At 32.7% G+C, this 13,235-nt stretch overlaps 1 protein-coding gene across 2 annotated transcripts in view; it reads right to left on the bottom strand.

The window, feature by feature from the left end:
• The window catches only part of BMP2K (BMP2 inducible kinase), a 118,847-nt gene that overhangs the window by 50,180 nt on the left and 55,432 nt on the right, over positions 1 to 13,235 (bottom strand). For both annotated transcript variants that reach the window (XM_045857854.1, XM_045857855.1), the window contains exons 5-7: positions 11,881 to 12,002; positions 9,675 to 9,756; positions 5,224 to 5,356 (exon numbers count right to left, since the gene is read on the bottom strand). In XM_045857854.1, the coding sequence (XP_045713810.1) occupies positions 5,224 to 5,356; positions 9,675 to 9,756; positions 11,881 to 12,002 (337 nt within the window). The remainder of the gene's footprint in view (positions 1 to 5,223; positions 5,357 to 9,674; positions 9,757 to 11,880; positions 12,003 to 13,235) is intronic.

The following is a 13,235-nucleotide window of genomic DNA, read 5'->3' as shown; positions in this document are numbered from 1 at the left end:
AGCTGTCTCTAAGTTATTGATCGGAGCCTTCTCTCTACATCTCCTCAAGTAGTAATCCAGAGCCACTAACTGAAAACCTCCAAGGAAATCCTATCTTGATTTTTTCTTTCTTTCCAAAGATACATTAAAATTTCTGACATTTTTCAAAAAAAAAAAATAGGGAAAAAGAGTGGGTGAGGGCATACATAAAACAAGATTAGTCACAAGTAGATAACCACCTAAGTTGTGAAACAGGTACATGATAATTCACTGTACTGTTCTGCCTATACTTTTCTAAATTTCCATAATAAATGTTAAGTATATTAAAACAAGCAAGCAAGTTCCTGGTTTCCCACAGAAAATAATTATTCAATAAATGTATTTATAATAAAAAAGATGTGTTGTTGAGATGTGGAAAAAAGAGAACCCTTTGTACATGGTTGGTGGAAATGTAAATTAGCACGGGAAACATAAATTCAAAAACAGTATGAAGTCCCCTCAAAAAAATTAAAAACAGAACTACCATGTAATCCTTCAGTTCTACTTCTCTGTGTACAATGGAAGGAACCAGAAACACTAACTGGAAAAGCTATCTGCACCCCCACATGCACTGCAGCATCACTTACAATAGCCAAGATATGGAGGCAACCTCAGTGTCCTTCAATGGACAAGTGCACTAAGAAAATGTTAGACACACACACAGACACATACACAGGAATGGTATTCAGCCATGAAAAGGAAGAAAATCTTGCCAGTTGAGACACCATGGATGGACTTGAAGGCATTATGCTAACTAAGTAAAAGAAGTCAGGAAAAAGACAAATACGGTACAATCTCACTTATATGTGAGATCTTTGAAAAAGAATAATAAAACTCACGGAAGTAAAGAGAACGGACTGGAGGCTGCCAGAGGTGGAGTTTGGGGTGTGGGTGATATGGGTGAGGGTACCAACTTCTAGTTATAAGTAAGTCCTGGAGATAAAATGTACAGCTTGGTGACTGTAGTTAACAACACTGTATTATACATCTGAAAGTTGACAAGAGAGATCTTAATAGGTCTCAGAACAAGGGGAAAAAAATGTGTAACTACGTGAAGTGATGGATGTTAACTAGACACACCGTGGAGATCACCTCACAATATATACATAGATCAAGTCATTATGCTGTATACCTGGAACTAATACATTATATGTGAATTATATTTCAATTTAAAAATATTTAAACCCAAGAGATAAGTTGCTAAAAACTAAGATATAGAACCATAAAGCAACAATAAGTTAGCAGACCCAAAAGCAATAAAAAACATAATGAATGCTGTTCATTATGATTCACCACATTACTGCACAAAGTAAGAGGTGAGAAAAGAAATTAGTTACATCTAACAGTATATTCTGGAATATATGACAATTTATGGTAAGCCTTTGGTAGATCCACCATTAACCTGCAAAACCAAGTTCTGCTTCAAAGCATCCAAAGGAATCCCTGCTGGAAAGTACATTCTACTGAATATCTGACAGCAGATGCCTAATCCTTACCCAGAAAATTAGAAATTAGATTAGCTCAGGAAGAACTACAATAGATTTAAGTAGTACTGGTAGTGGTAGTTATCACAGTAGTAATGATGTTAAGTATTAAGGCCATCTCTTACTGAGTACTTACACATTTCTACACTTTTTATAACTCAATTTTCAAAATAACCCTAAGAGGTAAGTACTTTTAATATGCTCATTTTAGGAATGAGACTGCGATAAACAGAGGTGCCCAATATTGTATACTAAACCAGGGGCAGAGGATGCAAGCCCAGGCCTTTTGGCTCTTACTCTTCATCTCCACCATGTACTTCCCTAACCTTGCCTTGGTAGCAACTAAAAAAAGGTGTGGCAGCCAGCCTTCTGTTTGCTCATCATGAATTATTCAGTAATTCTGTTAGTTCTGCTTCTCACTCTCCTCTAAATGTTGTCTAAGTTCCTTATAACTCTTAGATCCATAAATAAAAAGTGCTTCTCTCTTCATCCCCGATCCACCTCCATTACTTGTCCATTGAAAGTTAACAGAAACTAAGGGAAAAAAACTTGTAAATAATTGACTCCGCTACTTTTAAAGAAGAAAATTCTGTGGAAAGATATAATAAAATTGTTAAACAGAGCTTTATGGGCAATAGGTAATAATAATTATGCTTGACCAAATAGTGATAATCAAAAGTCTGTTCAAATATTTATGTAACCACAAACCAGTTTTTAAAAAGATTAGGCATACCTATATCATTTGCAAATATCCTAAAAAGCAGAATTAGTAATTCTATCAATACTAAAAAGAAGTATGTTTTTAATGCTTTATCGTATAATAATATATGGGATGGACTACACTACACAGACAGACAACTGGCAATAAAAAGTCACACTTTCAAAAACTATGAGCACAGCTAGGCACTCCCTGGTTTTCTGAATGTAGGATTTGTTTGGAAGAAATATAAATTAACTACATATCACAAAAGCAGACAAAGAAACCTAACTGGTAGGAAATTGACACATGTGAAAAAAGTAAAAAATAAAATTGCAAAGAGTCTAAATGTTTTCTAAAAACATCACATTAGAGATAAGTATGTCCTGGTTTTTAAAATCTGTACCCTATCAAGCTTTTACTACCCAAGACAATATTTAAAAAGTAAAGTCCATAAAAATCCTTTGACAGGAGATAAAATACCAACATTTACTTGAATACTCTTATATCATTCGATCTTTTCAAAATTTCTGCCTAGCTCTGAAATTAAGTTCAAAATCACTAATACATGGTCAAATTTATACAAATACTGATAAAAACTAAAATCTATATATTTATTAGCAAAAGAAGTATATGTTGCACAATAAAGCATCAATTAACTAGAACCCAATTAAATCCTAAAATTATTAAGAATGTTTACTTTTCAACCTTGCCATTATAAGCACATAGTCATACCCACATACATACAGAGAAGGAAAAAAAAATAAAACCAATATGAGAAAGTAAGATCTTACTACTGTAAGCAAATTAAATCACAAATCAGGGTATGTATTATCCAGTCCCCCATACAGTATTGTCCAATGAGAATATTCAAAGTTCCTAAGACATTGCAAGATCCCCAATAAAATCCTCAGTTCGATTGTGCTTAAAACATTATACTAAGCCACAAAACAGTTACAATGACTTACAGCAAGAGCTTCAATAAAAAGCCAAAACATGCCAACAGCCAAAATAAATTCCTTCATCTATTCTTTGAAAACTCCAATTAATCAGGGCCCTTTCATGCTCTGATGCCCTAATTTTTGCACAATGAAGGAGGAAAGCAACTAGATATGGTAGAGTGGGTTATGGGTCTAATGCTTATTCAAATATACTCTAATGGTATGTTTGCTTTTTAAAAAATTCACATTCTGCAAAATGGCAGGCTAAAAATAACAGCTAAGGGGAAAGTAGATTGGGGACAGACCACTGGAAAACTATACAACTTTGTCACCAGAATAGTGACAAAAACATTAATTGGTTCCTGAGATGGTAGCCTGGACTGCCCAGGCAAGTAGATTAACTTGGCTGGAGGCTGCCACAAGGATTTAAAAAACAAACAAACATCAAAACAAGGCTGGGAGATGCTCAATCAATAAAAGTGGAACACTGGACCAGAGGGGCTATTTATTCAGTGGGCCACCATTATTAGAGAGACACACAAAACAGACAGGTGAAAAAATATCTGGGAGGAAAACTCCAGGTACAAGGACCCATACTTATTATTCTCCAATGAGAGCTAAAAGTGTTCATATTGGAAGTGCCACAGCCAAGTTTAGGGCTATTTCCTTTCCCCTGTAAGTTATAACATCACTTCTCCAACCCCATTACTATGGTTCCCCTTGCCCAGGAAAAACATCCCAAATCAAGCAATGTAATTTTTATGTTCAACTGACATAATTCTCTAATTTCTAACATGTGTGAGCAAATCCACATTATAAAAATAAAAATTTTGTACTTTAAATTATATGTTTACAAAGTGAGGCTAGCTATCCTTTTATACTACATTTTCTTAGACCATTTTTCGTCTGGGTATTTCCCTTTTCTTTTTGATTTACATGAGTTTCATAAATCACAAAATTAGCAATTTGTCAAATGCGTAACAAAATTTTTTTCCACTTGATCACTTAATTTTATACTGGATTTCATGGGTTTAGGAAGATTTTTAATGGTTTAAATTTATACGTTAATGAATTCTTCATGTTTCTGGTTCCTGAGATTTAACACCTCCCTTACACATTACCCATTCTAGTGCTATAAATAAAATAAATTTATACCTATTTTCTTCAAATACATTTATGTTTTATTTTGTTACATTTGTCTTTGATTTACCTGAAATCGTAGCATAAAGTTTGAAGTAGAGATCCAGTCTGATTTTTTTATCTATGATTTGCTATTAACTCTTTGTAGTTTCATCTAGTTTTCCCTGCTGAGTTGAAGTGCCATCTTTATCATACAGAATACCAAATATATTTACATTGACCCTCTTTTGTATTATTCTATGTGGTTACAGGCTATGACAGAAAATATATAAAATGAAGAAATGCTAAAAACACTTTAATTAAAACAGTGCTGAGAAGTGCTGCTTAAATACTGCAGCTTCCTAATATATTTTAATATTGATGACCCTCTCCCACCCCAAATCATATTTTTCAGAAATTTTACCATGTACACACATAAGAAATTAAATTACAGTTCCTATCAAAAAGAAAGAAAAAATAATAAAGCAGGCTAAAAGGAAAAGTGAGGTATTCTTTTGAAATCAAGGGCCCATAAGACTATACCTTTTGATACACTTAGGTTGCTTCTAATAACCATTTTATAATCCATAAAGAATAAATATTAAAAAGGGTGGCCAAGTGAGCTGAAAATTAAGATCAGTGCTACTTTCATCCCAAAAAAGCAACGGACCTGGATATTTGGATTTCAAAGAACAAAGACCAAATAATTAAATGTTATGCTGCCAAACTTTTCCAGAAATAATCTCTGTGTCCTACAGAAGTTTATCTAAAGGCTTAATGTACTGGTAATTAGGTTGATTTCACTCCATAAAAGTCTATGAACATCTTTTTTAATGTTTTTCTTTACTCTAATTTCATAAAAGTATAATAAATGAAATCAAACTAGATTTAGGCAAAGGGATGTAAAAGCAGACCCTATGTACAGTATCTTACAATTCTGTCTGTAATTTTTCCAAGTACTTACTTATTAAGCAATGTATGTTATGGGAGTAACGAGAATTGTCTGGGATGGTGAAGCTGCCATCACAGATGGCAACCTGACTCTCACCAAAGGGAAGAGTGAAGAAACAAAGTTTATACAGTAAACATCCCAGTGCCTGTAAAATAAAGAAACATAAATATCATCAGCACTCAAGCAATCAACTTAACCACAAGACATAAAAATAGCACTAACCCAAAAACTAAATTTGTTATTTAAAAAAGTTTCTACACAAAATCAATCTTTTCATAAATCATTTGCTTAATGTGCTTAATATTTGAGAAGACATCTAAGTGTATCATCTCCATATTTTTCTATCACATCTGCAGCCAGCTGGCTAAATTAATGCTATCACAGAACTCTAGATCACAAATGATCTAACAAACTAGAAGTGGCTGGTCCCTTTTAGGAAAAAAATTATACTCTCATTTCTTCCACAAGGAAAAGATATATTTAGTACATAACTAGCATAAAACTAACAAAGTAAACACCAGGCTCCTTCTAGAAGCATTTTAAATAAATTTACTATATAACATGTTTTAAAATCCTGGGATCCAAATATGAGAGTTAGCCAGCACAGTTAAATTTACCAGACTACCATCAATACATTTTTATCAGTAATTCACTAAGCACATGTCAGTATTTATTTCATACTATAAAAGAGTGCTAAGTCTCTATTTTTGTATATAACCCTATGATTCTTATTTTATAATTTACTAATCATATTATTACCTGGGTAATCTATATTAAAATTCAAAAAGGATAGGCTCTGTCTGCTTCACTTGCATAGCTTAATAGATATCATAGCACCAATAAATATAGTTGCTGACAACAAAGACTAAACTGCCTAAGAAACAAATGTCTAGCTAAGCCACTAAGAGCTCAAGCTTAAACCAGAGAGCTAGCAATAAAATGTAATTTTCAGGTCAAGAAATCATTATGTTGTCACAAAAAGTGTCATCTATAAGCCTTAACGGTGTAAGGAAGGAGTACTTCTAATTCTAAACAGGTTGTATAAAATTATATAGTTAGTAAACAATTATATCAACAATACTAAATTTTGCCTAAAAATCAGCAGGTCATCTTTCCTTTGTTGAATTTTCTCCATGTATCAACTTAGCAAATGCAACTAACAAATACTCTTAAGTTTTACAACTACTGTAAAGATCACAATATACAGAAACACCTGTGTGAGTTCAATATTATTAATTTACTAAACATAAGTTTCAATATTTTAACAGTTTTCTAATGAAAAATTTAAAGGCTCTAGAAATTTCAATATATCCATTCACAGACATTACAGGGTGGGTTATTTATTATGATTAATAAACTGTGAAGATTCTGAATAAAAATAACCAGTTCAATTTGGCTTAAAACAATTTATGATGCTTTTTTCTATAAATTTCAGCATGTATGCTATGAACTGAGCATAAGGCTCCCTTGACAACAGTAAAAAAAATACTATTAATAGTGTATCATCTGCATTAAATTACACTTTCTCCTACTCAGATGATAGTTTAGGCAAAAGAGGTCTGCATTTTAGCCAGTTTTATCTTGTCAGTCAAACCTTTAGTAGTGTCTTGTGTTACAGTAAATATTTTGGGAGTTCCCAGATGACAATTTTAGACAGCAATGTACTTAAAAAACATAAATCTAAAATACTCTACTTCACATAGTATGAACACAAATAGGTGTCCTAATTTTTTCACACCGAAGGCATTATTTCCCTGTTTATCCACTTGATATAACAAGAATTGTTCAAAAACAAGAGGGAACGAATGACCTGATTTTGGAGGCCTACCACCAACCTCCATTTTCCTCATTAAAAGGTAACATGATGCCTGTCTCACCCACAATGCTGTAGCATACTTCTGTTCCACCTGAGCTAAGACAAGCAAGAAGATGACATCATGCAAATTGAACTTCTATCTCTGTCAAGCACATACACATAGATTCTGTTTTCCGATTATCTGTCTTGCTTATTTTTTATCTTTATCTTTGAGTAGCTATAACCTCAAAACTATACCCAATTAGTGGTTATAAAATTACTACCTCATATACTAATCTACAGATGGTATAAATTTTAAACTTTTCACTGAAAACATACTATGCAGCCTGACACACACACTGTCTAGTTGAAAATGAACAAAAACAAAAAAAAGATTCCCTCTCCATTTTGTTAATATACAGTTGGGAAAAAAAGAGTAACTTTTTTTAAAATCAACCCTTGATGATTTCAAAACAGTAGTTGAGCTATGATGTCTGTTGTTTCTTCTGCTGTTGAAATACTCTTTTAGGTAATACAGATTTCAACAGCAGTCACAAAATTAGGCCAGAAAAACTTTCACAATCACTTCCTCTAGTATTTTCATTTTATTAATTAAGATCCAATTGAGATCCTGGCCAGGTCACTCTCCTGATTAGAGTGTCGTCCCAATATGCCCCTCTAGGTTGTGAGTTCAACCTCCAGTCAGGGCACAAACAAGAATAAATGAATTCATAAATAAGTAGAACAAATCAATGTCTGCCTCCCCCATGCCTCTTTCTTTCTCTCTCATCAATAAATTTTTTTAAAAGATCCAACTGAATTTGCTTTCTACCTTATACTATAAGCCATTCAATGAGTCAAATGCTAATGTGAGAAAAGCAAACTGAATTTGAGTTATACGAACTGGTGATCTCCACACAGCATCAAGTTAAACCAAACTTGTTCACAGGTTGAATCAATTATGTATATGGTTAAAAATTCAACTACGACAAGATTTAAGAACCACTGTTTGGTGAAAAAATATATATTATGCAGGCAGATAAAAAGATGCTGAAGATATTTTGTCTTTTTATTACCTTGCAAGAATATCTGGATATCCCAACCCCAATAGGAAGAGGCCAGGAGAAGAAAACCGAAGAGATACTCATTTGGTTTCACATATTACATTTGAGTACTTTCTGAATATTACATTTTAAAAACAAAATAAACATGAATTTTCTTGTAAACTCTACAACTATTTTCAAAGGAATTTTTTTTCACCATCCCTAATATACTTACTAGTGGTAGATACAAGGAGGGATCCCAAAAAAACTGGAATTGATTTATAAAAAATTGTGTATTTCTTCTTACATGTTTAAACCTCAGTCACCTCCATTTGATGTAATACACCTATTAGATGTTTTTCCCCTGCTCAGAACAGTTTTTGAACTCATGGATTTTGATGCCTTTTAGTGCTTCTACTGTTTTTTGTTTCAACTCTTCGATACTGGCAAAACATTTCCCTTTGAGGACTTTCTCCATCAGGGAAAAAAAAAATTGCTTGGAGCAAGACGGGGAGAATAGGAAGGGTGGGGCACAGGAGTCACGCCGTTTTTGGTCAAACCTGCTGAACACTCAGCATAGTGTGGGCAGGTGTGCTCGTAAATCGCCCATCATGAAATGGGCAAATGCAATGAAAGAGTCTTCAAAACAAATTCACTGAAGCCAAATGCAGCCCCTCACAACAATGCCAGCTGGTATACTAATACAGATGGGTTATTAGAATACTCACTTAGTGGGGGTAGGCTGTACTACAGAGGGCCCACCCTCCAGAAGATAATTCTGGGTTTTTTGGGTCCCCCTCATATAGCTAAATACTAGCTGAATTTAAATGAATTTACATTAAAGTACTTTCCAGCTAGTTTATTAAATATAGCCAAAACATAGCTTACTTATGAAATGAGTTCTAAAGAGGTACTGACATTCTAACAAAGTTTAATTATATAGAAATATTATCTATCTTAATAATTCAATCCACATATAAATGCTATATAATAAAACACCTCAATATATGTTAGTTGACATGTTTATAATTAGAAAAAAAGTTTTACTCATGTTAATTTCCTAAAATACTCCAGACAATTGTAAGTGTAATTACTTAAGAGCTATGCCCAGCATTTTCATAAAGTGAGCAATCAAAATTCCACTCAATCAGCCCTGGCTGGCGTAGCTCTGTGGATTGAGCACGGGCTGTGAACCAAAACATCGCAGGTTCGATTCCCAGTCAGGGTACATGCCTGGGTTGCAGGCCATGACCCCCAGCAACCACACACTGATGTTTCTCTATCTCCTTCCCTTCCTTCTCTAAAAATAAATAAAATCTAAAAAAAAAAAAATTCCACTCAATCAAAAAATGTTAACACATATATAATTTAAACTCTTAAAATTATCATGGCAAAAAGTTTTATTATATAGAAGTCTTTTATTTGCTTTTTTATACCTAAGCTTTCCATCCCAGGATTAAGAAGATAAAATATTCTAGTATTTTTCATCTCCTGAATAAGTAGCTCTACGTACACCACTCTTCTACTTATTAGGAAACACCATTTGGGGGGCAGTGGGCAAATAGTCAAGTCAACTCATTTGTTTAAATTTGGTTAGGGAAAATGTTAACCTTTCTTGGCCTTACCCAGATATCAGCCTTGGTGGTGATTGTTTTTCCTCCGTAAAGGTTGATCATTTCAGGGGCTCTGTATGACAGAGTTGTATACCTGGCAGTAAATAAGTAAAATGGAATGGAGATATATATATGTGTATATATATATGTATTTTAAAAAAGACAGATACTACATTGATTCTACATAAAATACTGCAAAAAACTTTTCAATTCAATAACATTAGATAAAAATATTATTTTTAAAAGTCATTAAAAGTCCATCAAGAATTAAACAATACAAAGCATGTATATACATTTTTATTTAACAAGTGGAATAGTATCTCTAATGATAAAAATCTTACTTCTCGTTAGTACAAAAATCTTAAATAGAGACAATATATTAGAAACATAGTTTTCCTTGAATTTATTTGAAATAATATAGTTTGACTATTAAAATATCCTTATAAAATATTTCAGTCAATTCAAAAGTAAAACTTGCATTCTTTCAAAAAATTACTTTATATGTTTATTAAGGAGTTTGTTTCTATGGACTCTAATATACTTCCTTGCTCATGGTAGTAAATCTCCTTTAGGTTTGTTTTCATAATTGTTGTTTTAAAAATAACACAGGTGTCATCATTCTAACTACACTAATTATGTACAATTCTAATATTCACTGTCATCACAAACTACATAATTGGAATTATAAGACACTGTGAAAATTTACCAACATAAAAACCCCAAATACATTATGAACAGAATATTTTGATGAAGCAGAGCTCAATTTCATGGTAATTACCAAAATAAGGAAGGACTTCCCATATCATGGCATAATTTAAAATTCATTTTGAGTGTTAACATATTTTATTTTACATAAAGTATCTTAAAGGTCAACAATCTTACTTCTTCCAATGACCCTGACTGGGGGGACATGCTGAATGATACTACTAGAGTAGCAACCTAAGAAGCCAGAACATGAACTGCATGTAGGCAGGACTTTCGTTCACAGGTCTCCTGCAGCACCAACAACAGTGTCCACTACACTGTAGTCCCTATGTAATAAACATCTGTTATTGAATAAATGGTTAGGCCATTAACTCTTTAATTGAGCCACAAAGCACAAGAACACCCTCATAGCCTACATTTATTACTAATGCAAAATTCTACTGAACCTTAACTGTATACTTCAGATCTCAGCAACAAGATATAAAACCTAGCTTGAGCAGAATTTTATAGCAGCCATTATATATAACAATCCAATCATTTTTAGGAATTAGCCTCAACCCCAGGAAGCAAGTTTAATAATTTATTGTTAATTTTTTGGGACATTTATGTTTACTAAAGAGTTTGTTTTTATGGAATCTAACATAATCATCATAAGCTAAGTTCCCTGAGTAGAAATATGCAGTCAAGAAATCCATAGTGTTATATAATAAATGAGCCAAAGTCTACTTGGCTCATTTCAAAATGTATCAGCTCTACTTGAGCTATTTCAAAATATAAATTGCAATTCAAATAAATAGCTCCTACAGAGTCTTAAAAAATCGAGAATTTGTGAAGTGGACAACTTAGAAAAAGGCAACTACTTAGAAATTCCTATTCTGACAGATATTTCTGCATTCTGTATCATTCTATTAAAGTAATCTAAGATTTATAAACGGTTCCATTTTCTAAAATTAGAAAACAGAAAAGTCACAGAAAAATCTTTACAGGTAATGTAGCAGCCATAGAAAGTACAAGATTTAAAAACATAAAGCAGATATGACTTATTTTTCTACCAGAGAGCTTTCTAGAACACTATTAAAGTAACACCGTTTCAGCATAGTTTTCAATGCATACAGAAATCAACTTCTTAATATTAAATATAAAGTAAAAGTTTATATTTTATGCTTTCAAGTAATTTTCCTAACAAGACAAATCCTCGGTATCAGTAAAAAACAAAGAGCTTAAATGAACTCAATAATTACTGAAAATTCCCTTTAATAATTTCACTAATTACTATAGCTTATTTAACAACTTTCTTGATAAATGTGTTTACAATGTAGATGAAAAACTTGTATCCATGGTAAAATGTATTTCCTATCAAGCTAGATCAGACATAAATGAATTAATATCTATGGCATAAAAATATTTTGAAGTAATATGAATGGAATATCTATAATACGTATTAGTAGAGTTGATCGCAGGCCCAAGTTAACTAAAATTCCCTTAAGAAAACACAGTAAAGATGAACACTTACTTTTTAATTTCTTCTTCTACTACATTAACTCCATCTTTTTGAGGATTAAGAAATTTGTTAGTGGCACTGCCAAAATCACAAAGTACATAGTTTCCACCATCATTCAATAAAATATTTTCCACCTTAAGAGAAGAAAATCAATTAATTCATACTATTTCAAAATGAAAACTATTTTCTTACAACCATGACCTTACTGAATAAACACTGAAGTGTTTGTGACATATATATACACAAATATACATATCATATATATACTATATACATGGTACCTCAAATTATGAGGAAGGTCAAATGAACCACACTAAAAATATACTATTCTATTATCTCTACTGCTTCTCTAAGAACACGGAAGTGTTTCTCTAATCCCAGGATGATCTGTGTAGGGAACAAAAAACCCTAAATCCTCTCTAAAGGTGCTTCAGGGAAAGCAAAGAACTTGTAGCAGTCAGAGTCTATACTATACCTCCATATGTCCCCATTTCTGTCACTTCATTTTATCTGCAGGTAAGCAATAGCAAAAACCATTAAAATTCTACCTCTGACTCCTAATACCATTTTTATCTAAAATACTGCACTGAAAAAGATTTTACTTAATGTCTCAATTTGGAGAATAGAGTTGTAGTAACTTAAGTAAACAAATTCATGTGGTTTCTAGAACAAGAAAGTATATATTCATAGCCCAGCTCTACTACTCACTAGCATGCATACCCTTGGATAATTTGCTTAACCACTCTGTGCTTTAGTTTCCATACCTACAAAATGGGAAAGGTAGTATCTATTATTGTAAAAATTAAATTAATTAAAACATGTAGAGTGCTTAGAACAGTACCTGGAATAAAGTAAGCACTCAATAAATGATACCATTTTTATTACATTTTTCCACAATATTTTTATTTTTGTAACAGTTTTGGACAGCATTTCAATTTCTCTCAATTCCATCAAAATACTTACATTACTGTTTATCATTTTTCCTCTAGATTTCATATTAGTCTATGACGTAAAAGATTTACACAAAATAAAGATTTGTACAAGAAATCTAAAATGTTTGCTTAAATTTACACACAAAAAAGAAATAAGCATATGCAATATGGCCTATACAAAATTACACAGTTTTATGTCTTTTCTAGTTTTAAATTATTAAGCCTCACTTGAAAATATCTACATGAAAAAAGTTAATGATTTGCCCTGGCTGGTGTGGCTCAGTGGATTGAGTGCCAGCCTGCGAACCAAAGCGTCACCAGTTCGATTCCCAGTCAGGGCACATGCCAGGGCTGTGGGCCAGGTCCCCAGTAGGGGGCAAGTGAGAGGCAACCATACCTTCGTGTTTCTCTCCCTCTCTTCCTTCCTCCCTTACC

This window comes from Phyllostomus hastatus, unplaced genomic scaffold (genome assembly GCF_019186645.2).
Source record: "Phyllostomus hastatus isolate PE091 unplaced genomic scaffold, TTU_PhHast_1.1 phas_scaffold_1674, whole genome shotgun sequence".
NCBI lineage: Eukaryota > Metazoa > Chordata > Mammalia > Chiroptera > Phyllostomidae > Phyllostomus > Phyllostomus hastatus.
The sequence above is the reverse complement of the archived record's forward strand: the minus strand, read 5'-3'. Positions and strand labels throughout refer to the sequence as shown.